This window comes from Spermophilus citellus, assembly GCF_964194105.1.
Source record: "Spermophilus citellus genome assembly, chromosome: X".
In the NCBI taxonomy this organism is placed as follows: domain Eukaryota; kingdom Metazoa; phylum Chordata; class Mammalia; order Rodentia; family Sciuridae; genus Spermophilus; species Spermophilus citellus.
In genome coordinates this window covers 70601515-70628814 of record NC_138190.1, presented here as the reverse complement: position 1 = coordinate 70628814, position 27300 = coordinate 70601515, and the positions used below count along the sequence as shown (strand labels likewise).

The window sequence follows — 27300 nt, the reverse complement described above, 5'->3', positions numbered from 1 at the left end:
GCACCCTGAGCAGGTGTATCTCTTCCATCTACTTCCCACACTAGTATGTGGGTTTCTTTTTTTTTCTTTTTTGGTACTGGGGATTGAATCCAGGGGTGCTCTACTACTGAGCTACATCCCCAGCCCTTTTTATTATTTTTAAAATTTTGAGACAGATCTTGCTAAGTTGCCAAGGCTGGCCTAGAACTTTTGATCCTCCTGCCTCAACCTCCTGAGTCCGGAATTATAGGTGTACGCCACCAAACCTGGCTGAATTGTGAGTTTCTTCGAGATGCAAATCATGTCATCCTCAAACAGTTGCAAATGAAATTGACAGATCTTTGTGCTTCATGGCCACCTTTCTTTCATTTCTGCTTACTTTGCCAAGTTTTGGTTGGTTGGTAGAAATGAAATTGGAAAATCCTGAGTGCTAGAGGTTTAGGGTTTCTCTGTGGTTCTGCTTCTCTTCTTCCTGCTCTATTTTCCCTGCTGCTTATGTCACACTAGTCCATCAGGCTTAAGAGTGCTCCAGCTCAGCCAGCATGTTTGGGGCACCAGGAGTTCTGATCTCCCTTATCGGTTCCACAAGAAATTACTTGAGCATCTTCTCTGCACCAAGCCCTGAGCCCAGTATTAGGAAAACAGAGACAGAAAACAGTCTGGCCCTGCCCTGCCTCTGGCTCCAAGTGTGACCTTGAGCCCTTTCTAGATCTCCCCCATTTGCCTCCCTGAAAGTGGAGGGGAAGGGAAACCTGTTCTGTAAGGAGTTTGGAGCTCTTGACATCGTAGGTCTGTCCTGGGTATTCCAGGCCCCTCCATATCTGCTTTCTCCTAGAAGACCCAGGCCTTCCTCTCTTACCTCTTTCCTGTCTCCCTTGAAAATTCTGAGCAGACATATCCCAACACATCTCCCTCTCTATGTAGCACTAAGAAGCAGCTTGAGAACCCCAGCTAGCCCAGGAGGAAGAAAGAAGAGGAAGAGAAGAAGCCATGGCATGTCAGGTGGCCTTCTAAGGTACATGGGGGAATGGAACACCCTGACATACCAAAAAGTTCTCTAAGCTCAATTTTGATGAGTCATGTTAATCATTCTAATCAGAGAGGCCAAACCAGAGTGGGAGATGACAAGATAGAACTGTGATTATTTTTCCCGGAAAGGGATAAGGCATCAATGTCCCTTGCACTCAAAGAACACTTGATATTACTTTTACATTTGATTTTCTCAGTAACCCTTTCAGTTACATTTAACAATTTTTTTTTTAGTTCTGTCTTTATTTAATGCCTTAGGCTGGGAACACTGGCCTCTTCTATAGGACACATCACAAACTCCAGTGTGTAGACATTTTGTTGTGATTTTTGCTTTGTTTTGTTCTTGATATTAGACATGGAACTCGAGGGCTCTCTACCACTGAGCTACATCCACAGTCCCTTTCATTTTTTGGTTTTAATGTCTGTCTCCTCCACTAGGCTGTAAGTTCAATAAAGGCAGGAACCATGTCTGTTTTCATCCCCCATTTAATCCTCAATATGTAACAGTGCCTTGCAAACAGTAGTCACTCAATAAATAGAGACCAAAAAAAAAAAAAAAAAGTAAATCCAAAGGACTGGGACCTGGGAGCCATCTTTGATTTTCCAAAGTCTTGTGTGCTGAATAAAGCCTTTTAACCTGAAACATAGTAGTTTTTCATTAGCCATGAATTAAATTAAATGAACAATAAAAACAGGAAACACTTATATAGTGCCTCCTGTGTACCATGCTCTGTGCTAAGCACTTTACATTCATTCACTCATTTAATCCTTAGTAAAACCCTGTTAAGTAAATATTGTCATTATCCCCATTTTATAGATGGGGGAAATCAAGGCATAGTGGTTCACCAACTTGTAAATGACAGAGCTGAGATTTGAACTCTAGCTGTCTGGCTCTGCACTCCATGATCCTAACCACTATGCTGCCTTTCAACAGCAAATGCTCACAGGGAGCATTAGAGAGAGAGACCAATTTCCAAAGGGAATTTTCACAGGTGCAGCTAGGCCTGGAAGCTAGTCTGCTCTCTGTGCAATGTTCCTCCCACTCAGCCATACTGGATCTGGCTGCTGATACATAGCCTCTGAGAATGGAGGCACAAAGAGAGATCAGAGAAGTCTAGTTATTTGTGCAGAAAAACAGTCTTAGGTAGACTAGGAAACTCTCAGCAGAAGAACCATAACAGCCACTAGGGCAGAAACAAATATGACTACCGGGTCCCTTGTCTTTTTAAAAAAAATATATATATATTTATTTTTGCAGTACTAGGGATTGAAGCCAGGGGCACTGTACCACTGACCTACATCTCAAGCACTTTTCAAATTTGGAGACAGGGTTTTGCTAAGTGGTCGAGGGTCTCACTAACTTGCTAAGGCTGGCTTTTAACTTGCAATACTTTTGACTCAGCCTCACAAATTACTGATATTATTGGCATGCACCACCATGCCCAACTACCAGGTCCCTTTCTTGGAGCAGGGATAGATGGTGTGCTTCTTTTCAGAAGTCCTTGATTGAGGCCTAATCTGGTCTTTGTGCACTCATTTATCACACATGACCTCACCACAGATAAAGCCATCCAAGGCCATTTCTGCCACATTTAAATTGGGCATACATGGAGAAAGGAAACTATTGGAGAGATGAGATAGTCTGACCTGCAACCAGACGTGTGTAGGAAGTTGGGGTGGGGCCTCAAATAAGTAGTGAACTGGAGGAAAGGTGTGGTCAAGGCTGACAAAACTCCTGCAGTTAAGTGATAAGAGATTATAGCAAAGCATCTATAATCAACTCAGTTTAAGAAGTTCAGAGCTTCTGGTTGGGCTTCTTGCCACAACAGAACAGCACTGTGACCATGACCTTTTTCTCCAGGCTAAATCTTCTGGAGGGCCTCCGAACCCTCTCTGTTATGCAGTGGATTCCAGTCTATTTCATTTTAGGTGAGTGAATTCCAAGGGCTGGGAAGCACATGGGAGCACATCAAGAGGTCAGACACCCCCAGATGAGGAGGGTTCTGATGTGATCATCTGATTGTTCTCCCCCATCATGGGGGGAAGGACTGGACTGGTGGCACAAAGGCCAAGAGTGAGGCTATGGCTTTTCTTGTTTAAAGAGTATTTCAGCCTTCTTAGGAACTGTCCCCTATTAAGCAGGCTGAAAAGAATCACATTTGGGCATAGGACAGAGGTGGTGGTGGCTTGCAAAGCTGGTATTACTAGGAAGACATGAAGTGATTTTCTAGTATGAGACTGGAGAGAGAGAATTGTGAAAAACCCAGGGCTACCTTAGTAACTCATTGAACAGAATTTTGAGAAAGGACCAATTGTTTGGTGGACTGAGGGCACAACAGTCATCAATGAGGAACGGATGGGCTGACAGACACAAGCTCTGGCCAGCTAGAAACCAGGGCTTTGTGGGATATCAATTAGAGGGCCAAGCCTGGAAACAGAATGAGAAAAAATAATGTCATTCTGAAGGATAAACAGGTAGAAAACAGCTGGCTCCAATCCACGGGAGGCTATATGACCCCTTAGAACAGAGGATCTTAACCAGGGGTCTGCAGACCAAGAATTTGAGGGTAATTACAGGACTTTGAATTTGGCTTGAAAGAAATACATTTTTCCTTTCGCTAACCTCTAGTGGAAATGGAGCATATCCTTTGATGATGAATGTAGGCAATAAACCCCAGAAGTGTCAGCAGCCCCTGTGACTTTGTAAACACCAGACACCACAGAGATTTGCATTTCATATTAAAGTTGTTACAGGCATCTTGAAATTTCATTTATGCCCATGACTGCTTCAAAATTCCAGTAGTTATTAGAAAGACTGATAGATCTGGTTATTTATGCATAAACCAAGAAATCCATATTGGTTACTAATATCATATTTTGAAGGAATATTGTGATAACTGTATTTTAATATAATGGGCTACTTTTGCATGTGTGTGAACCTTATTTTGTGCATTTAAATTTTTTTTAGTTGTAGATAGACACAATACCTTTATTTATTTATTTAAATATTTATTTTTTAGTTGTAGGTGGACACAATACCTTTATTTTATTTATTTATTTTTATGTGGTGCTGAGGATCAAACCCAGGGCTTCGCATGTGCTAGGCGAGCATTCTACCACTGAGCCCCAGCCCCAGCCCCTCCTTTATTTATTTTTATGTGGTGGTGAGGATTGAACCCAGTGCCTCACATGTGTTAGGCAAGCGCTCTCCCACTGAGCCATAACCCCAGCCCTATTTTGTGCATTTAAAAATATTTTTCAGAGAAGAAGTCCATAAGTATCACCAGGTTTCCAGGGAGGTCCATGGCACCCCCAAAAGATAAAGATTTATTATACCTTATTAAAAAGGAAATTCTCTACTTGGAAGGCTAAGGCAAGAGGATAAAAAGTTTGAGGCTAGCTTTGGCAACTTAGGGAGATGCTAATTCAAAATAAAAGATAAAAAGGGCTGGGGATGTAACTCGGTAGTAGAAGCACCCTTGGATTCAATTGCCAGTGCCACAAAAATAAAATAGATAGATGATAGATGATAGAGAGATAGACAGTAAAATGGAATCATGCCTGAACTCATCAATGGTTTGACTCTAGCTGTAAAAAGAAAAGAAAGTTAATTTTTGTAAACTTATTTGTTTATAGTTTTTCAGTTTCTTTTTGTTTTCCTTTGCATTCTGCCTTAACTTCCTCAAAGAGACCCCTTTGCTAAGTTCCAGTCCTCAGCTAGAAAAGTGAGTGGCAAGGGAATTTCCTAAGAGACTTGGTATAGCACTAACAGCCATCATTTCAAGTCTGGAACCCCAAAAGAGTGAGCAAATAGAGGCGAGAGAGCAAGGGAAAGAGGTCAGGAGAGGAAGAGCTGAGGGCTGGGGGCGTGGCTCAGTGGCAGAGCACTTGCCTGACTTGCCCTAGGTTCAACCCCAGCACCTCAAAACAAAATAAAAGTTAAAAATAGGAGAGAGGGGGCCGGGGATGTGGCTCAAGCGGTAGCCCGCTCGCCTGGCATGCGTGCAGCCTGGGTTCGATCCTCAGCACCACATACCAACAAAGATGTTGTGTCTGCCGAGAACTGAAAAATAAATATTAAAAATTCTCTCTCTCTCCCTCTCTCTTAAAAAAAAAATAGGAGAGAGGAGGAGCTGTGGATCCTTTTAGGCTCATGGTCTCTTCTACACACGAAGGCCTTAATATAATACTTGAACACAAATGCCCAGATTATCTTGGTCTTCTGGGGTGGCTCTCCTTATTAAAACGGTCTTATTTTTCTCCCAGAAAAAATCACTACTTCCTGAAGTACTTTTTCTTATATTCCTTTTCCCCTTTCAAAGGACACTGTCTCTGGGCAGGGAAAGAACTGAGGGACTATCAGGCAACTGAATAGGTAAGGGACCAAGAAGGTGAGGGTTAGCCTTCTTCATGCTAAATCTCTCCAGCTTCCAGTGGTCCTGGAAGAGCTGGAGGACCGGAGTGGGCATGTTAGGGACACATGATGGCATGGTTGTGTCATCAGTGAAATCACATAATTATAAATGTGAATGTTGTCTTTTGCCTACATTTTAAAGGTTATTTTTTATTGTGATAAAATACACAGAACAGCAAATTTATCATTTTAACCATTTTAAAGTTTACAGTTCAGTAATGTTCAGTACATTCACCATCAATCATCTCCTGAATTTTTCATTTTCTTAAACTGAAAATCTGCATGTGTTAAACACTAACAACCCAATTTCCTCTCCTTCCACTACTTGCAACTACCGTTCTCCTTTCTGTATATGAATTTGCCCATTCTAGGTACCACATGTAAGTGGAATCATACAGTATTCATCTTTTTGACTGACTTACTTCACTTAGCATAATGTTATTAAGATTCATCCATATGGTAGCATATGTCAGAATTTCCTTTTTTTTAAAAAAAAAAATTAAGGGGCTAGGGTTGTGACTCAGTGGTAAATCGCTTGCCTTGCACGTGTGAGGCACTGAGTTCAATCCTCAGTACCACTTATAATGAATAGACAAAGTAAAGATATTGTGTCCATGTGTAGCTAAAAAATATTTTAAAAAATTTAAGACAGGTTCTTGCTATGTTGCTAAGGTTGGCCTCAAATTCAAGATCCTCCTGCCTCAGCCTCCCAAGTAGAGAATTTCCTTCCTTTATAAAGCTAAATAATATTACCTTATATGCATACACTAAATATTGTCAATGCATTCATCCATTGATAGATATGTCTGCCTCTTGGCTACTTTAAATAATGCTGCTCTCAACATGACTGCTTAAACTGAGTGGGATGGCACATGCCTGTAATCCCAGCAACTCAGGAGGCTAAGGCAGGAGGATTGCAAGTTCAAGGCCAGGCTCAGCAACTTAGTGAGATCCTAAGCAACTTAGTAAGATTCTGGCTCAAAATTAAAAAAATAAAAAGGGTTGGGGATGTAGCTCAGTGGTGAAGTGTCCCTGGGTTCAATTTCTAGTATTGAAGGGGAAAAAAACATAGGTACATAAAAATCTCCTGAAGACTCTGATTTTCTGCTTTCAATTTTAATTCTCCACATCCTCAGCAGCACTTTTTTTTGGTGCTGGAGATTGAACCCAAGAGCACTTTACCACTGAGTTATATCCCCAGACCTTTATGTTTTTTGAGACAGGGATCTCACTAAGTTGCTTAGGGTCTCATTAAGTTGCCAAGGCTGGCCTTGAAATTGTGATCCTCCTGCTTTAGCCTCCAAGACACTTGGATTACAGGTACATATCACCACAAGCAGCTATAACCATGCTAATGGGTATGAAATGATATCTGTGTTTTTTAAAATAATGGGTATGAAATGATATTTGTGTTTTTTAAAATAGTTTTTTAGTTGTAGATGGACACAATATCTTTATTTTATTTGTTTATTTTTATGTGGTGCTGGGGATCAAACCCAGTGCCTCACACGTGCTAGGCAAGAGCTCTACCACTACCACTAAGCCACAACCCCAGCCCTTCATTGTGGTTTTGACTTGCATTTTTCTAGTGATTAGTGATGCTAAACATCTTTTCATGTGCTCTTTATTTATTTATTTAGGTACCCAGGATTGAACCCAGGGCCCCTTAACCACTGAGCTACACCCCCAGCCTTTTTTTTATTTTTTAACTTGAGACAGGGTCTTGCAAGTTGCTTGGGGCCTCGTTAAATTGCTGAGGCTGGCTTTGAACTTGCAACCCTCCTGCTTTAGCCTCCTGAGCTGCTGGGATTACAGGCATGTGCCACCATGCCTGGCTCTTGATTTCTTTTAGATTTATTATTATTCCATTTGGCTTTCTCTACTAGTTTAGATGTTAAACATCCCGATTCTGTTCATTTAGTGATTATTCTAGATATTAGAAGAATCCTGGGTCTTGGCGAGTACCAAATTAGCTATGTCATCTACAAGGTGTGATGTCTACAGAGATTAAAATCTGTTCTCCAATAGTTATAGAGCAAGCACTAAATATAAGTAAGACCTTGGACTGCCTTTTCTGAGACTACAAATGAGTTAATTACATGTTATTTACTCTCTAGTAACAGAGATAAATGAATCATTCATTCTAACATTGTGCATAGTTTATATGCCAGTGCTGGACACATACACAAATCACTATAATGTCAGATAGGCTGTGGTAAGCAAAAGAAAGAGCCATGATAAAGTGATATTAGGGTGTCAGGGAAAAAATATTACAAATGGTTGAGTGGATCAGGAGAGTCAGGAAAAGAAAGAAATGATGTGGTTAAATAGGACATGAATTAGCTTGACACTATTTTTTGGGGGGGTTATAGGTTATATTTGAAGAACTTGAAACTAAATTGATGGTCTGTCCATATTCCTTCTTCCTAAGCAGAAACCTTTAAGTTCAACTCTTGTTCTTTTTTCTCTTCTTTACACATCCTTCTGATATAACATGGGGGAGTCTGCCCTCTAAATTTTAGTTTCTGATACTACAAAAAAATAGAATATAGTCTTGGGGATCAGCCAGAGTTCTGCCATCTACTGCTACAAGATCTTCTGCAAGCAACTCTCAGTTATTTTTTATGTGATCTTGAGCACTCCACCATAGTAGAAACAGAGCATACATAGTGCCAGTCTCTCAAGAATGTCCTAAACCTGGGTACAGTGGTGCACACCTATAATCCAAACAGCTCAAGGGGCTGAGGAAGAAGGATCTCAAGTTCGAGGCCAGCCCCAACAACTTACAGAAGCCATAAACAACTTAGGGAGACCCTGTCTTAAAGTAAAAGATAAAAAGGGCTGCAGATGTGGCTCAGTTGTAAAGTGCCTCTGAGTTCAATCTCCAGTAACCCCACCACCACCATAAAAAAAAATCCTGATCATCAATGAAGTGAGAAAATTCTCAACAGATGGTGGTTTTCTTCCTTTCTATCATGGAAATTAATGTTACTCAGAGTTCAACCAGCTTACCTTAGTTTCTGCTGCTATAACAGAGTATCACAGATTAGATAACTTATCAACAATAGAAGTATTTTTAGCTCATAGTTCTGGAGGCTGGAAAATCCAATATTAAGGTGCCAGCATCTGGAGAGGGTCTTTTTGCCACATCATTCCATGGCAGGCAGAAAGCAAGAAATGAGAGTGAGTACATGCAACAGGGAGGTGCAAGAGGAAGCCATGCTCACCTTTATCAGGAAGCCACTCCTGTAATGACAGCATGAATCTATTAAACACTTAAAGTTCCCACCCCTCAAAACTGTTGCATTGGAGATGAAGTTTCCAACACATGAATTTTTGGGGACACATTCAAACCATAGTACCACATCATGAGACTGCCAACCATGCACTTGACCCACAGATGCATGACAATCACTTCCAAGGTAGATACCATAGACTTTAATTTCGTTGCACCTCAGGAAGAAAAACTATAACTAGTTCCTGGAAAATTAAGCAGATAAAGGACTATAATGCATTCCCAGCATCCCCCACAGGCCCCGTCAAGACATCCTTCCCTGCTCCCTCTCCATCCTCCCTACAACTGCCTTAGGCTGAAATTTTAACTTCCCCTGGCATCTTTCAAACTGGTTTGATATAGAGTAGCCTATTCTGGGTTCCCATTGCCTCTCACCTGAATCACTAAAACTCTTAGCTGATCTCCTTGGCTACAGTTTTTTTTTTTTTTGAGAGAGAGAGAATTTTTAATATTTATTTTTTAGTTTTCGGCAGACACAACATCTTTGTATGTGGTGCTGAGGATCGAACCCAGCGCCCCGCGCTTTCCAGGTGAGCGCGCTACCGCTTGAGCCACATCCCCAGCCCTACAGTTTTTCTTTCTTTCTTCCCTTTTTTCAGTCCTGGAAATTGAACCTAGTGCTTCGTGCATGCTAGGCATGTAAGCTACAGCCCCAGCTCCCTGCCTACAGTTTCTATGGTTCTCACAGTTATTCCAAGTTGTCTTCCCAAAATACAGATATGATTAAGCCATTCCTCTGCTTAATAGTGTTTACTCACTACTCCTCAGCTCTAATGCCTACAGCTTCTTTCTCAGCTTCACTTCCTGTTCTATGGCTTCCTCATGCTTCTTGTAGTTTTGCAGGTTGTACTGTTACTCAAAGGCCTTGGACTCTATCATCTCCAGGAATTTGTTCAAGCACTTCCTGTGCATGGAAGGCCTATCCTCCACCAATCAGTCAAACTCCTACCCTTCTTCTTTAAATATTAACATTCACATGAAGCCTAGAGTGCCTGAAAGCAGGAACTTCGTTTTCTACATATATTAATATGAGTTAATGCACAAAGGTGCTCAAAATAGCTTTTGGTACATAATGCTTAATAAATGCCAACTACTTTCTTTTTTCCAAAGTTTGGAGTGAAGATATATGATCTCTCTGAGCCTCAGTTTATTCATCTTTGAAATGGTAATAATAAAATTACTTATCAGGATTGTGAGGATTAGATAAGATAATTTCACTTTAGGTACTGAATAGACTGCTATCTCGTAGCAAATGCTCAATACACAGGATCAAGGAGCAAATTTGTATTACTTTCATTATTTCAAAGCTTACTCCCTTCTTCTTCTTTCCAGTCCCCAATGATCTCCTCATGACTTTGAGCACAGCAATTTCATATGAGGCAATCTCAGTCAATGTATGTTTTTTTTTTTTATACTGGATATTGAACACAGGGACACTTAACTACCGAACTGCATCTCTAGCCCTTTTCATTTTGAGACAAGGCCTCACTAAGTTGCTTAGGGCCTTACTAAATTGCTGCGTTTGGCTTTTTTTTTTTTAAAGAGAGAGGAGAGAGAGAGAGAGAGAGAGAGAGAGAGAGAGAGAGAGAGAGAGAGAGAGAGAATTTTTTAATATTTATTTTCTAGTTCTCGGCAGACACAACATCTTTGTTTGTATGTGGTGCTGAGGCATGCCAGGCGAGCGCGCTACCGCTTAAGCCACATCCCCAGCCCCTGCGTTTGGCTTTGAACTTTCGATCCTCCTGCCTCAGCCTCCTGAGCCACCAGGATTACAGATAAGCACCACGTGTCTGGCAGTTCCAGTCAATGTTTGCTGAATTATTACATTATCTTTTACTACTGTAGTTTCTTACACTTATAATCATTAAAGCCACTGAAAATCCTCTTTGACAAACCAGCTGCATTCTTGGATTTCTGCAAGCGTTGGGCCAACTGACTCCATTTGACAGGTGTTGCCAAAACTTTCATTCATTACCCTGAAACATAATGTTTTCACCCTTCATTTCCAGCTTATACTGGAAATAACTGGTTACCCACAGCCTTACACACACACACACACACACACACACACACACACACGCACCTCTGATGGCATTTCCTTATTTGGAAGAAGGGCACTTGTGGTTTTTCTTCCTATTAACTTTCACCTGCCACTTGGATAATTTTGAAATTGAACTTCTCCCTGTACTACAATTCAATGTAACAAATACATATCATGAGTCATCTGCCTGTGCTTGGTCCCAAGCTAATGACTACTTTCAAAGTTATGTATAACAGGGAAAGGGCCAGACATATGAGGTACTAGCTACACAAGCAGACTAAATGGAACAGTGACAAACAGGAACACAGCATGTTAGAAGGATGCAGAGGAGGAAAGCTTTAATTCTATCCAGGGGATTAGCAAAGATATCACCAAATTAGTGTACTTTAAGCTAAGTCTAGAAAGCTGAGGAAATTTTGATAAGCAGAAAGATAGGATTTGATAAGCAGGGAGATAGTATTCAAAATAAAGGAACAGCATCAAAATAGGGGAACAACTGAAAGTAGAATTTTAAAACACAGTACCCCTTTAATATCATCAAAGAGTGAAATACTTCTGAATAAATACAATAAAAACATTTATGTCAATAAACACATAAAGAGGGCTGGGGATGTGGCTCAAGCGGTAGCGCGCTCGCCTAGCGTGCGTGCGGCCCGGGTTCGATCCTCAGCACCACATACAAAAACAAAGATGTTGTGTCCGCCGAGAACTAAGAAAAAATCAATAAATATTAAAATTCTCTCTCTCTGTCCCCCTCTCTCTCTCTCTCACTCTCTCTAAAAAAACACATAAAGAAAAAAGAAAGATCTCAAGCATACTAATTTTTAGTTCAAAAACTATAAAAACAATAAACTAAGTCCAAAGTTAGCAAAAGGAAGGAAATAATAAGGATTAGAGTATAAATAAATGGAATAGAGACTAGAAAAAATAATAGAAAAGATCAACAAATGCAAGAGTTGGATTTTTGAAAAGATAACATTGACAAACCTTTTTAATTTTTTTTCTTAGTTGTAGATGGACCACAATATCTTTATTTATTTTTATGTGGTGCTGAGGATCTAACCCAGTGCTTCACATATGCAAGACAAGTACTCTATCACTGTTACAACCCCAGTCCTTGACAAACCTTTAATTAGACTAACCAAGAAAAAGAGAGATAATATCAAATAAAATAAAACATGAAAGAGGATACATGACTACTGATACTACAGAAATACAGAGGATCATAAGACTAGTATGAATGATCACATGCCAGTAAATTGGAAACCTAAAAGAAATGGATATATTCCTAGATACATATGACCTACCAAGAATGAATCATGAAGAATTAGAAAATCTGAACAGACCAATAATGAGTAAGGAGATTGTGTCAATAATCAAAAATCTCCCAACAAGTTAAAGCCCAGAACCAGATGGCTTCATGACTGAATTCTACCAAACATTCAAAGAAGAATTAATAACATTTTTTGCAATACTGGGGACTGAACCCAAGGGTGCTTTACCACTAAGCTACATCCCTAGCCCTTTTTTATTTATTTTTTTAATTTGGAGACAGGATCTTACTAAGACTGGCCTCAAACTTGAGATCCTCCTGCTTCAGCCTTTCAAGTAGCTGGGATTACAAGTGTGTGCCACAGTATCTGGCACTCAACATTTCTTAAATGCTTCCAAAAAAAAAAAAAACTAAAGAGGAGGGAACATTTCCAAACTCATTTTACAAGGCCAGCATTACCCTGATATAAAAGGCAGGCAAGAAAACTACAATAAAATAAAATTCTAGGTCCATATTCCTAATGAGAAAATAGAAGAAGCAAAAATTCTCAACAAAATATGAAGGAACCAAATCAAATAGCACATCAAAAATATTCACCAAAGCTGGGCATGTTGGTGTACCCCTATAATCCCAGGAAGGAGGCTGAGGCAGGAGGATCATATGTTCTGGCTACCCTCAGGAACTTAATAAGACCCTGTCTCAAAAAAAAATAAAAGGGCTGGGGATGCAGCTCAGTGGTAGAACAGTCTTGGATTCAGTTCTCAGTACCACATGCACACTCTCACACACACACACACAAACACACACATGCATGCACACACACATGCACACACGTACACAAGCACAACTTACAAAAGGAAAAAAATAAATTCATCAAAATCAAAAGGTTTCACACTAAGAAAGAGACCCCCCCCCAATTAAGAGAAATAAAAGATAGACAAGGACTGGGAGAAAATATTTGCAAATCGCATACCAGAACAGATTTGTATTTAAAATGTATAAGCACCTCCCAAAGTCAATAGTAAAAAAACAAATAACCCAATTGAAAAATGGGCAAAAAGATTTGAACAGAAGTTTCACTAAAGAGGAAACACAGAAGGCAGATAAGCAAAGGAAAAGCTGGTAAGCATCATCAGCAATCAGGGAAATGCAAATTAGAATGATGATGAGCTACAACTGCACATCTTTTAGAATGGCTTGGTTGGCCTCAGTACAAACTAAATTAGAAACCTGTGGGGCTAGGGATGTGGCTCAGTGATAGAGTATTTGCCTAGAATACCTGAGACTCTGGATCAATCCCCAGCACTACAATTTTTTAAAAAAGTAACCTATGTATATGAAATTCATTCTTTTTTTTTTTAGAGAGAGAGAGAGAGTTTTTTTAATATTTATTTTTTAGTTTTCAGAGGACACAACACCTTTGTTTGTATGTGGTGCTGAGGATGGAACCCGGGCGCATGCATGCCAGGCGAGCGCGCTACCGCTTGAGCCACATCTGCAGCCCTGAAATTCATTCTTCTTTTTTTTTTTTTTAAGAGAGAGTGAGGGAGGAGAGAGAGAGAGAGAGCGAATTTTTTTTTTAATATTTATTTTTTAGTTCTCGGTGGACACAACATCTTTGTTGGTATGTGGTGCTGAGGATCGAACCCGGGCCGCATGCATGCCAGGCGAGCACGCTACCGCCTGAGCCACATCCCCAGCCCTGAAATTCATTCTTGATAATCCTCTTCACATTCATTCACTTGACTGTGAACAAGATGTTGGAACTGTCTCCTGGTCTCAATGTCGTGCCTAAGGGAGTGTCACACACACATACACACAAGTGCTTATTTTTCATCACTCCTTCCCCAGATGCCTGCTTATTTTTCATCACTCCTTCCCCAGATGCCTTTGCTTTATGTCATGAAATTCCTTGTTTTGTGATCTTTAGCTTTTCTACTTTGGACCTCTGTTTATTCTCTTTATTTTTATTTATTTATCTTTTATTAGAGCTTTATAGTTGTACACAGTAGCTGGGTTCCTCCTGACAAAGTCATACATGCATGGAATTCAATTTCAGTTCATGATCTTCCCCTTTTCCTCAGGTTCTCCCTCCCCTCTCCATTCTATTTTGAAGCTCTACTCTACTAGACTTCCTTTCCATCCTCTTAACCACTGAGCCACATCCCCAGTCCATTTTATTTTTTATTTTGAAACAGGGTCTTGCTAACTTGCTTAGGGTTTCCCTAAGCTGCAGAGGCTGGCCTTGAACTTGCAATTCTCCTGCCTCAGCCTCCCGAGTAACTGGGATTACAGACATGCACCACCACACCTAGCTATTTAGTTATATTTAATTGGTTCTTTTTACTAATGCATAAAGGTGAGGTTCCCTGTGGTATATTTATATATGCAGATAATATTTTTTAAACAATTCATTCTGCATTGCCTCCCCTAACCCATCCCTCTACTCTGCCTCTCAGTCTCCTTCTTCTACATTACCGATCTTCCCTTTATCTTCACGATATCCTACAATCCCACTTTTGTCACCACGCGTTACACTGATGATATTCAAACAGGCTGGATCTGGAAGGCTTGTTCTCAGATTGCACTTCTGGTTTCCTGCAGAGCCACACTTGCAGTTCCAATAAATTCCACAAGGTGGTGTTTATCCAGGTAAGGGCACCTAGGCTACCTTAGGACTGGTAGATAAACCAAATATGTAAGAAGGCACACAATCTGGCTACACTTTTAAAATAATGTCATATTTAAATAGCATTGCACATGCTAACTAAACGTTAATCACTTAAGTTGACTTTAAAGAGAAAATAATTATTTATCTATTTATTTATTTATTTTTCAGCCAGTCTAGATATTTGTTGACCTACTATGTGCCAGGCACTATTGTAAATACTGAATATTTCAACAAAATTTATTCAAAGCAAGATACATTTAGACCACCTTTAATTAGAAATTTTTGTTTTTGTTTTTTTTTTGCAATACTGGATGGAACCCAGAGCCTAGCACACGGTAGGCAAGTGCTCTCCCACTGATCTATACCCCTAGCCTTATTATTATTATTGAGACAGAGTCTGGCTAAATTGCCAAGGCTGGCCTCAAACTTATGATGTTTCTGCCTCAGCCTCCAAAATTGCTGGGAATATAGGTGGGCACCACCATGCCCTGTTCATAACCTGAGTTTTTAAAGAAATGCCCACTGTGTCTTTTTACTGTTATTTTCATTTATGTCTCAAATGCAAGAGACAAGCCTGTTGGTAACTCGAGTTTCTTTTGTTTCTCTGAAAATTTCATCTACCATGATGTGGCAGCTTGTTAAAGATGTCATTCCCTTAGCTAGGTCTTTTTTTTTTTTTATTCACAATATGTGTATTTAGCCCATCTTTTCCATGAATGCAGATTTAAAAATGGAATGTAGCTCAGTGGTAGAGCACTTGTATCAGATGTAATGCACAAGGACCTGAGTTCAATCCCCAACATGGCAAAAACTACATAAAAATAAAATGGCATTCATTTCCCAGAACTGTAAGAAGTATTATGTTTGCATTTCACAGCCTGCTGTGTTCCTTTGCTAACAGAGATAAATTTTTCCCCGTTTGAACTTTCATAACACTGTGAAAGGGAAAAAACAGAACATGGTCAGGCAATTTCTATTCTGCATTTTTTTCTCAGAATCAAATAGCCTGTATACTGCAGGCAAGCTCTGGAATGCGCAGACTTAGCGGTTCAGAAAAGAAAGGAGGGTCAAGATTTTAGAAAGAATTTCCTGAGGTTCCAGAATGGGAATAATCAGCCACCAGCCCAACATGATATTCTATTTTCTAAAAAGTACTGCTGTCCTTGGACCCCTTATGAAGGTCTGCTCTGAGCACTTCATGGTTCTGCTGTTAAAATCTCAGCCATTGAGAGCTCCAGATCCAATAATTCAGAGGTCTTCCTGGACCACAGAAGAGCTAGGCAAGGGTACAAGGGGAGAAGGAGAGAAGAGGCCACTCTGACTTTGTGCTGCTCCTTTGGTGTGGAGTGGAGATGGGAGTTATGGGAGGTGTGCTGAAACTGGAAAGAAACTGAAGTGCATGATCCCATGTGTCTCCTCAGGAACTATTTCCATTATCAGTATACCCTACTTCATGGTGTTCACTAGATTCTGGTGCTTGGCTGTGCTTGCCTTAGCCTGGCTTGCTTATGATTGGAATACTCACAGTCAAGGTAAGTGATGGGGGCAGAATGGTGGTCCTGCCTGTGCCACAGATAAAACCTCAGGGTGAAGGAAGTGGATGAAGGGGAGGGGGAAATACAGTGGGGAGGGAAGGGGACAGAGGGCTTTGCCAGGCTGCCCAGAAAGAATTAAGAGGTTGGAGTTTCTGAGAAGGTGCCCCCAGCCTTGAGATGTTGTCCCAAAAACTTTTTGGATGGCTCCAGAGGAATAGGGGCTTCCTGTCTTGGGAGTTGGGTTAGGGATGGTACTTAGAGCTTTAAGGTGTGGAAAGGAGACCCCTTTAAGGGCATGAGTACTTCCAGCAGAACTCTTCACCTGTGGGAGAGGTAAAGGGACTGGCAAGTCTACAACTGCTCTTCCCTTCCTTTTTCTATCCACAGGTGGTAGGCATTCAGCTTGGGTACGGAACTGGACCCTCTGGAAGTATTTCCAAAGTTACTTCCCAGTAAAGGTGACTATCTTTCTTCTGGATGCCCTTGGTCCTTTTTGCCCAGACTCTGACCCCCTATCCAGTTCCATTTATTCAAGAGTGCTGGTGGCCATCAGTGAAGGTCAAGGCCCAGAGGTATACTGCAGAGCAGAGACCCAAGATGGATGGGCAGGTGGGGGAACAGATGAACAGTGGAAAACCCAGTTTAGCCTCTTTGACCACTACGATTCCTGGCAAGCCTATGTCAATGATGGCATCCCAAGGAGCAAAGATGTGAGGCTCCTAGAAGGAAACATAGGCTACCCATTGGGGTCTGAGTCTACCCATCCCCTCTTTCTTCTGCCTAGCCAATGCTCTGACTCATTCTCCCTCTAACAGCTGGTGAAGACACATGACCTTTCTCCCAAACACAACTACATCATTGGCAACCACCCCCATGGAATTTTCTCTTATGGTGTCTTCATCAACTTTGCCACTGAGGCCAGTGGTTTTGCTCGGATTTTCCCATCCATCACTCCCGTTTTAGCGACCTTGGAAGGGATCTTCTGGATCCCAATTGTGCGGGAATATGTAATGTCAATGGGTGAGTATAATAAATCATTCAACTTTTAAATTTTGCTTACTTTTTATTTGAGCATTAAAATTATACATAGCACTTGGGTTCATTTTGGCAAAATAACATATGCAAGGGATTTGATTTAAATCCCCATTCCCCCTGCTTTTCTTTCCCTCCTCCTTCCCCCATTCTCCCTCTTCCCCTCTAATGATCTTCCTTACATTCCTTCATTTATTTACTTTTGATTAGTATTTTCTATGTATACATACAACTGAAATTCTTTTTGGTACAATTATTCCATTTTAGAATGTATCTCAGGGCTCCAACACTGATAAGCACTGACAGTCATTCCCTCATAGAAAAGAACTTGGTAAAAATTGAATCTAGAACACACTGGGCCAGTGTCAGGAGTATGTGGTGAAGCATATGATTCCATCTGAGATCTGGGAGGCAGGATTTGATTGGGCAACCAGGGAAGTTACAGGCATTCATATGATTTGCCAGGATTCCTTTCACAGAGGGAACCAGAAGGCTGAGTTCAGGATCAATGCCAAAATGGAAAGTAGAAGTTGAAAGCCAAGTATTAAACAGAATCATAAACAAAAATCAGGGATGATTCACCAGACTCTTTTCTGGGATGTCAGTTGCTTTCTTTTGGCCAGTCATCCATACAGCTCTCATCCAAGGGTAGCTTAAAAACATTTTAGAGTCTCTCATACCAGCTAGTATACTTTTGGTTCATGAACTTTATCTCCTTGGAACACCTCTGCCCTTGCATAAGATGCCATCAGGACAACTTCCCCACACCAGGCTTTAAGCCAGGGCAGCCTGACAGATGTCCTCTCTAGATGAATATTCATCCTTCTGGACACCAGAGGTAAGACACATTTATCTGAAGGGGACAAGTAGAATTACTAGAATCCTAGGGGATGCTTCTGCTTCCCTCTGAGGTTGACATGACCCTGGTGCAGGGATCTCTCTCCAAAGCTGGATCCTGGAGTCAATTTTTGTCATCGCAGTAGAGAGTAGAAGGTGAGTGAAGGGCAAAGACAGGATTCAGAAGTGATGAAAGACTCTGGCTATCATTGAACAACAAGGTGTCATCCACCTTCCACTGTTCATTTCAATTTGGCTTAGATAGGCTCCCAGGTCTGCCTACTCTTTAAAACCACCAGCCAATGGCTCCCCTTTGGCAGGTTTCCCTTAGGGAAGAAGCATGTTGATGGTGGCTCTAGTCCTGATCACCCATGGAGAAAAGAACTCTGGAGGGTCTTCAGTGCTGTCAGCCTGAGAAGAGTGGAAGATGGCTGTAGTTCATGGGTTTCAAAGAATGTTGATTTAGAATGTAGTAGACTCTGGATGGAAGAAGGCAGAGGAACTCAGTATAGTCCCAATTGTATCAGCACAGACCCCCAAGTTAAGCATGTAGGCCTAAGGATCCACCTCAGGCTAAGTCTAGCCCAGGATATGGGGGCCAAAGACAGAGGGTGGGAACAGCAATAAGCAGGAGACAAAACTATCTCCAACAGAAAGAGTCTGGAAAAACCCTGCACCAAGTTTCTTCTACCACTTGACTCTGGTTTCACAGGTATATGCCCAGTGAGTGAGTTGGCCCTGGAGTACTTGCTGACCAAGAAAGGCTCAGGAAATGCTGTGACTATTGTGGTGGGTGGAGCTGCAGAAGCCCTCTTGTGCCGCCCAGGAGCCTCCACCATCTTGCTAAAAAATCGCAAAGGTTTTGTGAAATTGGCTCTGAAGACAGGGTGGGTCCCTGGGTTCTGGGCTCTCTTCTCATAATGACACAGGACCTCTGTAGCCCTCTCCAAAATGGTGTCCTCTCTGGGAAACCTGTTAGGGGGGCCCTTCTTCACTCTGTTTCCTTCTACCCCTTTACCACTGTGCCTTGGGGATGTTTGAACCTCCAGACATATTACAGTGGACAACTTTCTCACTTGAAGTTGGTGAAAGAATTATAGGAAACCTTGCACCTTATGCCCATTAGCCTGGTAAGCTGGGGGTCTAGGGAAGTGGGGCTTCATTCTATATCCATCTACTCACTGGGAGACCCTGAGAATCTCCAAAGGGCAAGGAAGGCACTAGCCCTGGTGCTACGAGGATTGCCAAGATGAATAAGGCACAAACCCGAAGAACATCTAATCTGGTTTGAAAAAATATATTTTTTAAAATATATATTTTCACTCATTCAGCAGTTATCAAATACCTACTATGTGTAGGGCATAGGAATAGGCACTGAGGCTCTAGAAATAAATAAGACCTGGTCCTCACAAACCCACAGTCCATTGTGGAAGACAGACCCACACATGTATCATTACAAAATGTAATCAGAATCAATCATTTACCATCTCACACAACCACCTAGTTTAAATTACCATCATATAATACTTCTATCTACTCTCCCTGCTTCTGTCTCCCTCCCTTACTTCCAAGAGTCCATTTACAACTATAGCCAGAATAATTTTGTTCAATATAAGTCAGATCATCTCACACTCAAAACGCTCCAGTGGCTCCCATGTTATTTGGAACAAAAGGCAAAATCCTCAAAAGGGTCTAAAGGACACTAAGTCTCATCTAGTCCTCAGCCACCTCTCCTTCCTGACCTCATCACCCATTACTTCCTCCCCTTGTTTGTGCCTTCACAACTCCACTGGCCTCCTTGCTGTTCCCCAAGTACATATACTCTTGCCTTAGGGTCTTGCCCTCATGTCCCCTCTGCCTAGAGCACTATTCCTCCACATGGCTGCTTAGTCCATTCCTGTACATCCTTCAAGCCTTTGCTGAAACATCTCTTTTCAAATGGCTCTATCCTGACTCTCCTGCTTTACTGTTTTCCTATTGTATTTATCATCTTCTTATATATCATCTATTTTATTTACCTGCTATTTTAGTGTTTATCTTCCTCCTCTTCCAGTAAAAAAGTAAGTTCCATGAGGTCAGAGATTTTTTTTTTGATCCAATGTGTTCACTGATATATTCTGAGGGCCTAGAACAATGCTGGCACATAGAAAGAACTCAAGAGATATTTGTTGAATGAACCAAGTGCATAAGGGAGATGTATACTAATTGCTATGGGAGCGTCAATTCCATGGAAAGACTTTAAACCAGAGTAGAGGTTTCATAGTTCAGTGACATCTGAACTGTGAATTTAAATAGTAGGAGTTTCCAGTCAGATGAAAAGGGAGAAAGAATTCAAGCATTCCATGAGGATATATGAAATATCAGGTACCATGTTAGGCCCTTGGGATTCAAAGGTGAATATGATACTATTCTCATTTTTGATGGGCTTGCCATCTCCTGGGGAAGTCAGACAGGAAAGGAGATGACTGTAACGCAGGGCTAGGGAGTGAGAGGACAAGAGACAGGTCAGCAGTAGATGAGGGGCACCAAAGCCACTGTTGGGGGTGGGGGATTGGAGGTAGCTAAAGAAAATTTCTTCTAGGGGACAATATCAGAACTGAGAATTGAAAGGCAAAGTGGAATTTGCCACAAAAAGACAGAGGGAACAGCATGAACACATAGATGAGAGAGAACTTTGCTCACTTAGTATGGCTAAACAGGGCTCAAGGAAGGAGCAGGGAAAGGGGCAGCTAGCCAAGTAGGGAGAGCTGGAGCACAAAGGCCATGCTAAGCCCTACAGTACACAGTGAGGAGTTCTGGAAGAGTTTCAGTGAGAGCAGTTGTTACCGCTGTTGACCGGTGACGAGTCCTTGCTTCCCCGGTGTTGAAGAATAACACCAAAGAAGCACGCCGAGGCAAGGTCAGAGTAGAAATTAGAAGTTTATTAAAGGACAGCAGAAAAGACTTCTCCCGGAGGAAGAAGGGGACCCAAGAGGTGGAATCCGTGGAAGTGCGGTTGTTTCCCCTTTTTATAGTTTTGGTGATGGAATGTGGGTTGAAAGGCCCGAGGGGTGGGACACAGGTGGGCCAAAGAAGTAATCTGGTCAGGAAGGACTTCATTATCACTTCTTTGGGATGGACTTTGGCCTAGGGCCTTTTCAAGGACTTCATTAACATTCCATGAGTTGTCCTGCGTTTCCCTGAGTCATTCTCAGCATGGTCTCCATTTTATTTTTTATTTATTTATTTTTATTTTTTTTTTTAATTTTATTTCTTTTATTGGTTGTTCACAACATTACAAAGCTCTTGACATATCATATTTCATACATTAGATTCAAGTGGGTTATGAACCCCCAATTTTACCCCAAATGCAGATTGCAGAATCACGTCGGTTACACATCCACAATTTTACATAATGCCCTATTAGTAACTGTTGTATTCTGCTACCTTTCCTATCCCCTACTATCCCCCCATGGTCTCCATTTTAGATTTCACTCAATATTAGACCTGATTTACCTAACTACACTGACTACCTAACTTTAAATCTGGCTTCACAGTGACATGTCCACAGCAGTTAGGTGTCCGAGATTAGTTTCATTCTGTCACAGTTCGTTTGGGAGGGTGGGACCTGGCAGGTATACTTGAATGCTTAAATTTTTGACCTATAATGAGGAGGTTGGAGAAATTTCTGATCTTGGATGGAGTTTTTCCGGGGGAGATTTTGCTTGGGGAGGTTTTGCTTCCTCGGGGATTTCATACCCTGCCCTTCTCTTTGCAGGGCATACCTTGTCCCTTCCTATTCCTTCGGTGAGAATGAAGTTCACAATCAGGAGACGTTCCCTGAAGGCACATGGTTAAGATTCTTTCAAAAAATCATCCAGGGAGCATTTAAAAAAGCCCTGGGAATAAATTTGTGTATCTTCCATGGCCGGGGCCTCACTCGTGGATCCTGGGGTTTACTGCCTTTCAATCGGCCCATTAACACTGTTGGTGAGCTTTCCACATTCCCTGGGCAGAGTGGGTCCTTGATCCCCCCACCTCAAGTCATCAAGTCCTAGGAGATCTGACTAACAGCTAGGATGGGACAAAAGGAATTCTAGTAGGTGTGGTTTAGAGTAGGGTGGGGAAGACAATTAAACAGATAACAGTTGTGGCCATTCCCAGGTGAGAGAATTCAACAGCTGTCATGAGTACATCATTATTCATACACACTCCTTCAGCTCCCTCCTGTGCTTACTCTGGTTCTCTGCAATATGGTTGATATTAGGTGGCCAGAACATGAGGGCCAATATAGAGCTGGAGCAGGGGTAGGGGGGTGAAAAATGAAGAAAGTACAGGGTGTGGTGGTGCATGCCTGCACTCCCAGGCAGGAGTACTACAAGTTAAATGACAGCCTCAGCAATTCAGCAGTAACATTTAAAAAAAAGGAGGGGGCTGGGGATATAGCTCAGTGATAAAGCATCCCTGGGCTCAATCCCCAGAGAGAGAGAGAGAGAGAGAGAGAGAGAGAGAGAGAGAGAAGGAAGGAAGGGAGGAAGGGAGGGTGGAAGTAAGAAAGAAAGAAAGAAAGAAAGATCAACAACAATAAAAAAGCATGAAGGAAGGGGAAGGGCCCAGATACTGTCAGTATGTGGCCCCAGTGAGGGAAGGGTAGTGTGACTTGGGGTGGGGACTCTGATGCTTCTCTCTTCTCCTTCTCCACAGTTGGGGAACCCCTGCCAATTCCCAAGATTAAAATGCCCAACAAGGAGACTGTGGACAAGTACCATGCACTCTACATCAGTGCCCTGCGCAAGTTGTTTGACCAACACAAAGTTGAATATGGCCTTCCTGAGACCCAGGAGTTGACAATCATATAACAGGAGCCAGATTCCCTGTTACTAAACCCACAAAGTCACAAAGGATCCAAATAGAGAAAATAATAAAGGAAGAATGTGGAGAGGAGCTGGATCTTAAGGATATGAAGTGATGACAACCAAGCCAAAAGTACTTATTGAATCTGGGTTCCAGAAATGGTATCCCCTCCCAAGTGACAGAGTCAAGTATGGAGAAAGGAAACAGTTTTAGGGCAACAACCCTGTTTAGAGGTCTTGTGAGTCACTCTAACCAACTAATTGAAGTAATGAGAACCCAACAAACACTGTGCCCTGTCCTCCTAAACCTTAGCAATACCATTACTATTTAGGGTTAAGATTAGAAGCTTTGTGTAGAAGAAGGATAGCTTGTTTCATCTCAGGTTCTTTCCTTACAATTTGGGGACTGCCACAAGGTAAACAAGGGGCCTGAACTGTGGCTCATGCAGACAGGATTCCCTCACCTATGACAGAGTTCCAGATCCACCATGAAACTATGTGTTTCTTCTATAAAAATAAAGTTCTAGATATATAAAACAGTATACAACTATTTCCTAATTACAATGTAGTTCACTACTGGGCATCCGTCAAACCTAAAATTTATTTTTCTGACCAGAAAGTTGGTGTGTAGAAAGCTATTTCCTTCTTCTTTATCATCCACCCTTTACACCACACCTGACAAAAGAGGTGAGGGAATGGAACTATAGCTGCTATAAGTGTAGGAGACAGAAGCAGAAACACAGGAACTGGCACAGGTTACCATGGAATAGCCCACCTTTCCTAACCCCATACAACCACTCTGAGTCAGATGGGAGGGGTCCACAAGACCATGAATCAGCTATAAATTTGCTTGATGTCAAATACCTACTGTTAGGGACCAGGGACCATGTTATCACTTTCACAACTTTTGTCTCTTAATGTTAATGTCCTCTGAGATTGACATTGCCATCATCCCCATTTCATAGTAGCTGAAGTTCCTAGAGGTTAAGAAACTTACACAAAGCCATACAATTTTGGATAGAACTAGCATTCAAATCCAGGTCTTACTAATTCCAAACCTAAGTTCTCTCCAGATCCCATTCCTGATTTCCTAGACAACAATTTTTCTGCTTCTTATTCCTAAGTGAGATCCTACAGGGCTCCACCAAATTTAGTCATAAGCGAGGGCAAAAATGGCATGATTCTACTCATGGTTTTCCCGGGTTAAGGCTCAGGGAAAATTCTTCATTAAAATACTATTTATGCCGGGCTCGGTGGCTCATACCTGTAATCCCAGTGGCTCAGGAGGCTGAGGCAGGAGGATCATGAGTTCAAAGCTTGCCTCAGCAAAAGTAAGGCTCTAAGCAATTCAGTGAGACCCTGTCTCTAAATAAAATACAAAATAGGGCTAGGATGTAACCACTCCTTCTTGCAACTCCCTGCAACCTCCAACAATCCCCAAGATTAAAATTCCTAACAAGGAGAATGTGGACAAGTACCATGCACTGTACATCAGTGTCCTGTGTAAGTTCAAGTGAAATCAAGTACCCCTGAGTTCAATCCCCAGTACCCCCCCACCCAAAAAGATAATCCATGGAATGGGATAAAATATTCATAAATCGTGTATTTGATATGAATCTAGTAGCCAGCATATGTAAATAACTCTTACAGCTCAATGCCTAAAGAACAATTTTAAGCCAGGTATAGTGGTGCATGTCTCCAATCTCAGTGACTTGGGACACTGCAGCAAAAAGATCACAAGTCTGAGGTCAGCCTCAGCAACTTGGTGAGACCCTGTCTCAAAATAAAAAACTAAAAAGGGCTGGGGGTGTGACTTAGGGGTAGTACACCCCTGGGTTCAATCCCTAGTGCTGCAAATAAATATATTAAAAATAAGTATAGGTAAAGCAAGATATCAAAGGAATACATTTCATCTTGAACAAAGTAGGCACCTTGCTTAACAGCTACAGGAAAATAAGTGAGTGCTGGTAACATCAGAGTTGAGGGAGGGGTATCTGCAGGTCCCAGAGCAAAAGCAATGAAGAAATTCTGGCAAAGTTATCCAAAATCGGCAAAGAGAAAGTCTACTATTTGCAAACTCATGTCCAGTATCAATGAAACAAGACTGGACTCTGTAATCTAATACTGTCACAAATCAACAAGCTGAGAAATACAAATCGAGGATGAGTTATAAAACACAAGTGATTAAATTATTAGATTCTCAAAGGAGCTCAGTCCTAAAGGGGTTTGATTAAAATAGGAAAAGAAAGGATCAGTGATAGAGTTACCATAGAAGTTACCCAGCTCCAAATATTTACCATGTTTCATTACATATCTCATTGACAATAGTAAATTTCCAGAGAGTTGATCCCATTTCTTTCTTCACATACCATTTTAGAAGTTCTATAATTTTTTCTTATGGTCATTATTTTTATATGTATTTTTTTAGTTGTAGATGGACACAATAGCTTTATTTTATTTTATTTTTTATGTGGTGCTGAGGATCGAACCCAGTGCCTCACATGTGCCAGGCAAGCACTCTACCACTGAGCCCCAGACCCAGCCCTATGGTCATTATTTATGACTTGTGAATTTAGTTAAAATTATAAATTATTCTGAGATTTATTCAATAGAACTTTCATTAAAAGCTGTGTAATAGTCTCTCTTGCACTATTTTTTTCAGTGAGATAGACAAGTTATTACTCTGATGTTTTTAATGTCTTTTACAAGGTTAAGTTGCTACTTGTCGTTTTTGCTTCTGAAAAACAAAAGTATAGCATTCAAAAAATTTAATGCTCTTGGAAGGTTTTGAGGGTAACAAAGAATGCCTATTTTTACTTGAGTGATATTTAGCAGAAAAAAAATGTATCACATCTCATTCTAACTTTAGGACTTTTTTTTCTAAGTTGAGATATAGTTTGCAAACCATATAATTATCTCTTTAAAGTGCAAAATTCAAGGTTTTTTTTCATATATTCACAATAGGTGTGTATTTTAAGACATCTTATGATGCAGAATTTCTATTAAGTATTTGGCTTTACATAGTTAATAAGGGTTTTAAAATTAATATATTTGGATTTTCCTTTTCCTTATTTTCACTGTCAATTTGATATTTTCACAGGGTTAGATGAGTTTTAAGGAACAAATTATAATGTATTATTATATTGCACCAATAATATATAAGTTTACCTTATGACAGCTTAATGCTTGGATTCCACCCAGGAGCTAATATAGGCTATAAGTTATTTGCAAACAATACAGTTGTTCACTTTTAAAATGCAAGAGATAGTCAGGCATGGGGCTGGGGATGTGGCTCAAGCGGTAGCACGCTCGCCTGGCATGCGTGCGGCCCGGGTTCGATCCTCAGCACCACATACCAACAAAGATGTTGTGCCCGCCGAGAACTAAAAAATAAATATAAAAAAAAAAGAGATAGTCAGGCATGGTGATTCACTCCTGTGATCCCAGCTACTTGGGAGGCTGAAGCAGGAGTATTGCAAGTTCAAGGTCAGCCTCAACAACTTAATGAGACCCTGTCTCAAAATAAAACAGTCTAGGGATGTAGCTTGGTGATACAAGTACTGGGTTCAATCTCCAGTACTACAAAACAAAGAAAAACAAAACCCTTAAGACTATAAACTGAGAAAATTGTGAAATTGTTAGAATTTATAAGAAATATCATTCAAGAAGTGCTTAATACAAGATAATCAACACAAATATATTTTTCTGTTTACCAATAGCAACCAAGTAGAAAATATAAAAGTGCTACAAAAACTTGCTGAGATATATAAAGGATTGTGTGAATAAAGGGAAAGATATACCATGTTCCTGGGTGAGAAAACTCAATGTTGTAAATATATAATTTCCAAATTAAATTGAAAGGTATTTTTGCTTCCAATTAAAAATCTAGTAGGATTTTGTTTGGAACTTGAGAAAGTTATTCTAAAATTCATTGAAAAGAATAAACAGTAAAAAATAACTAGGCAATAAAGAAGAATGAAATTATGTCATTTGCAGGGAAATGGATGGAAATCAAGAGAATTATTTTAAGGGAAATAAGCCAAACTCAGAAGATCAAAGGTCATATGTTTTCTGTCATATGTGGAAGATAGGGAGGAAAAAAAATGGTGGGGATGGTCTTATGAAAATAGAAGGAAAACCAGTAGAATAGGGGAAGGGGACCAGAGAAAGACAGGAGGGGAGGGAAAGAGGAGGTACTGGGGAATGAAATTGACTCAATTATATTTTATATTGTATGCATATACAAATATGTAACAAAAAAACTCACTATTTTATAAAATTATAATATACTAATAAAAATGGGAGAAAAAGTAATGGCATTTTTAAAAAACTCAGAATAATGAGGAGGAGCTAGCTTCACTA

At 40.8% G+C, this 27300-nt stretch overlaps 1 protein-coding gene across 2 annotated transcripts; it reads left to right on the top strand.

Annotated features, from left to right (window-relative positions):
* Positions 1-925: 925 nt before the first annotated feature.
* DGAT2L6 (diacylglycerol O-acyltransferase 2 like 6) lies at positions 926-23438 on the top strand (the record flags this gene model as incomplete). 2 transcript variants are annotated; one of them, XM_081276523.1, is made up of 8 exons in its annotated part: positions 926-994; positions 2870-2937; positions 16124-16234; positions 16625-16695; positions 17053-17257; positions 18819-18993; positions 21864-22075; positions 22790-23438. In XM_081276523.1, the coding sequence occupies 8 exons, from the start codon at positions 975-977 to the stop codon at positions 22942-22944; spliced, it is 1017 nt and encodes a 338-aa protein (XP_081132649.1). In that variant the 3' UTR covers positions 22945-23438. The 2 variants fall into 2 exon arrangements, with proteins under 2 accessions (XP_081132649.1, XP_081132650.1); XM_081276524.1 differs by lacking the exon at positions 926-994 and having other exon boundaries at positions 2853-2937.
* Between the last annotated feature and the right edge of the window lie 3862 nt (positions 23439-27300).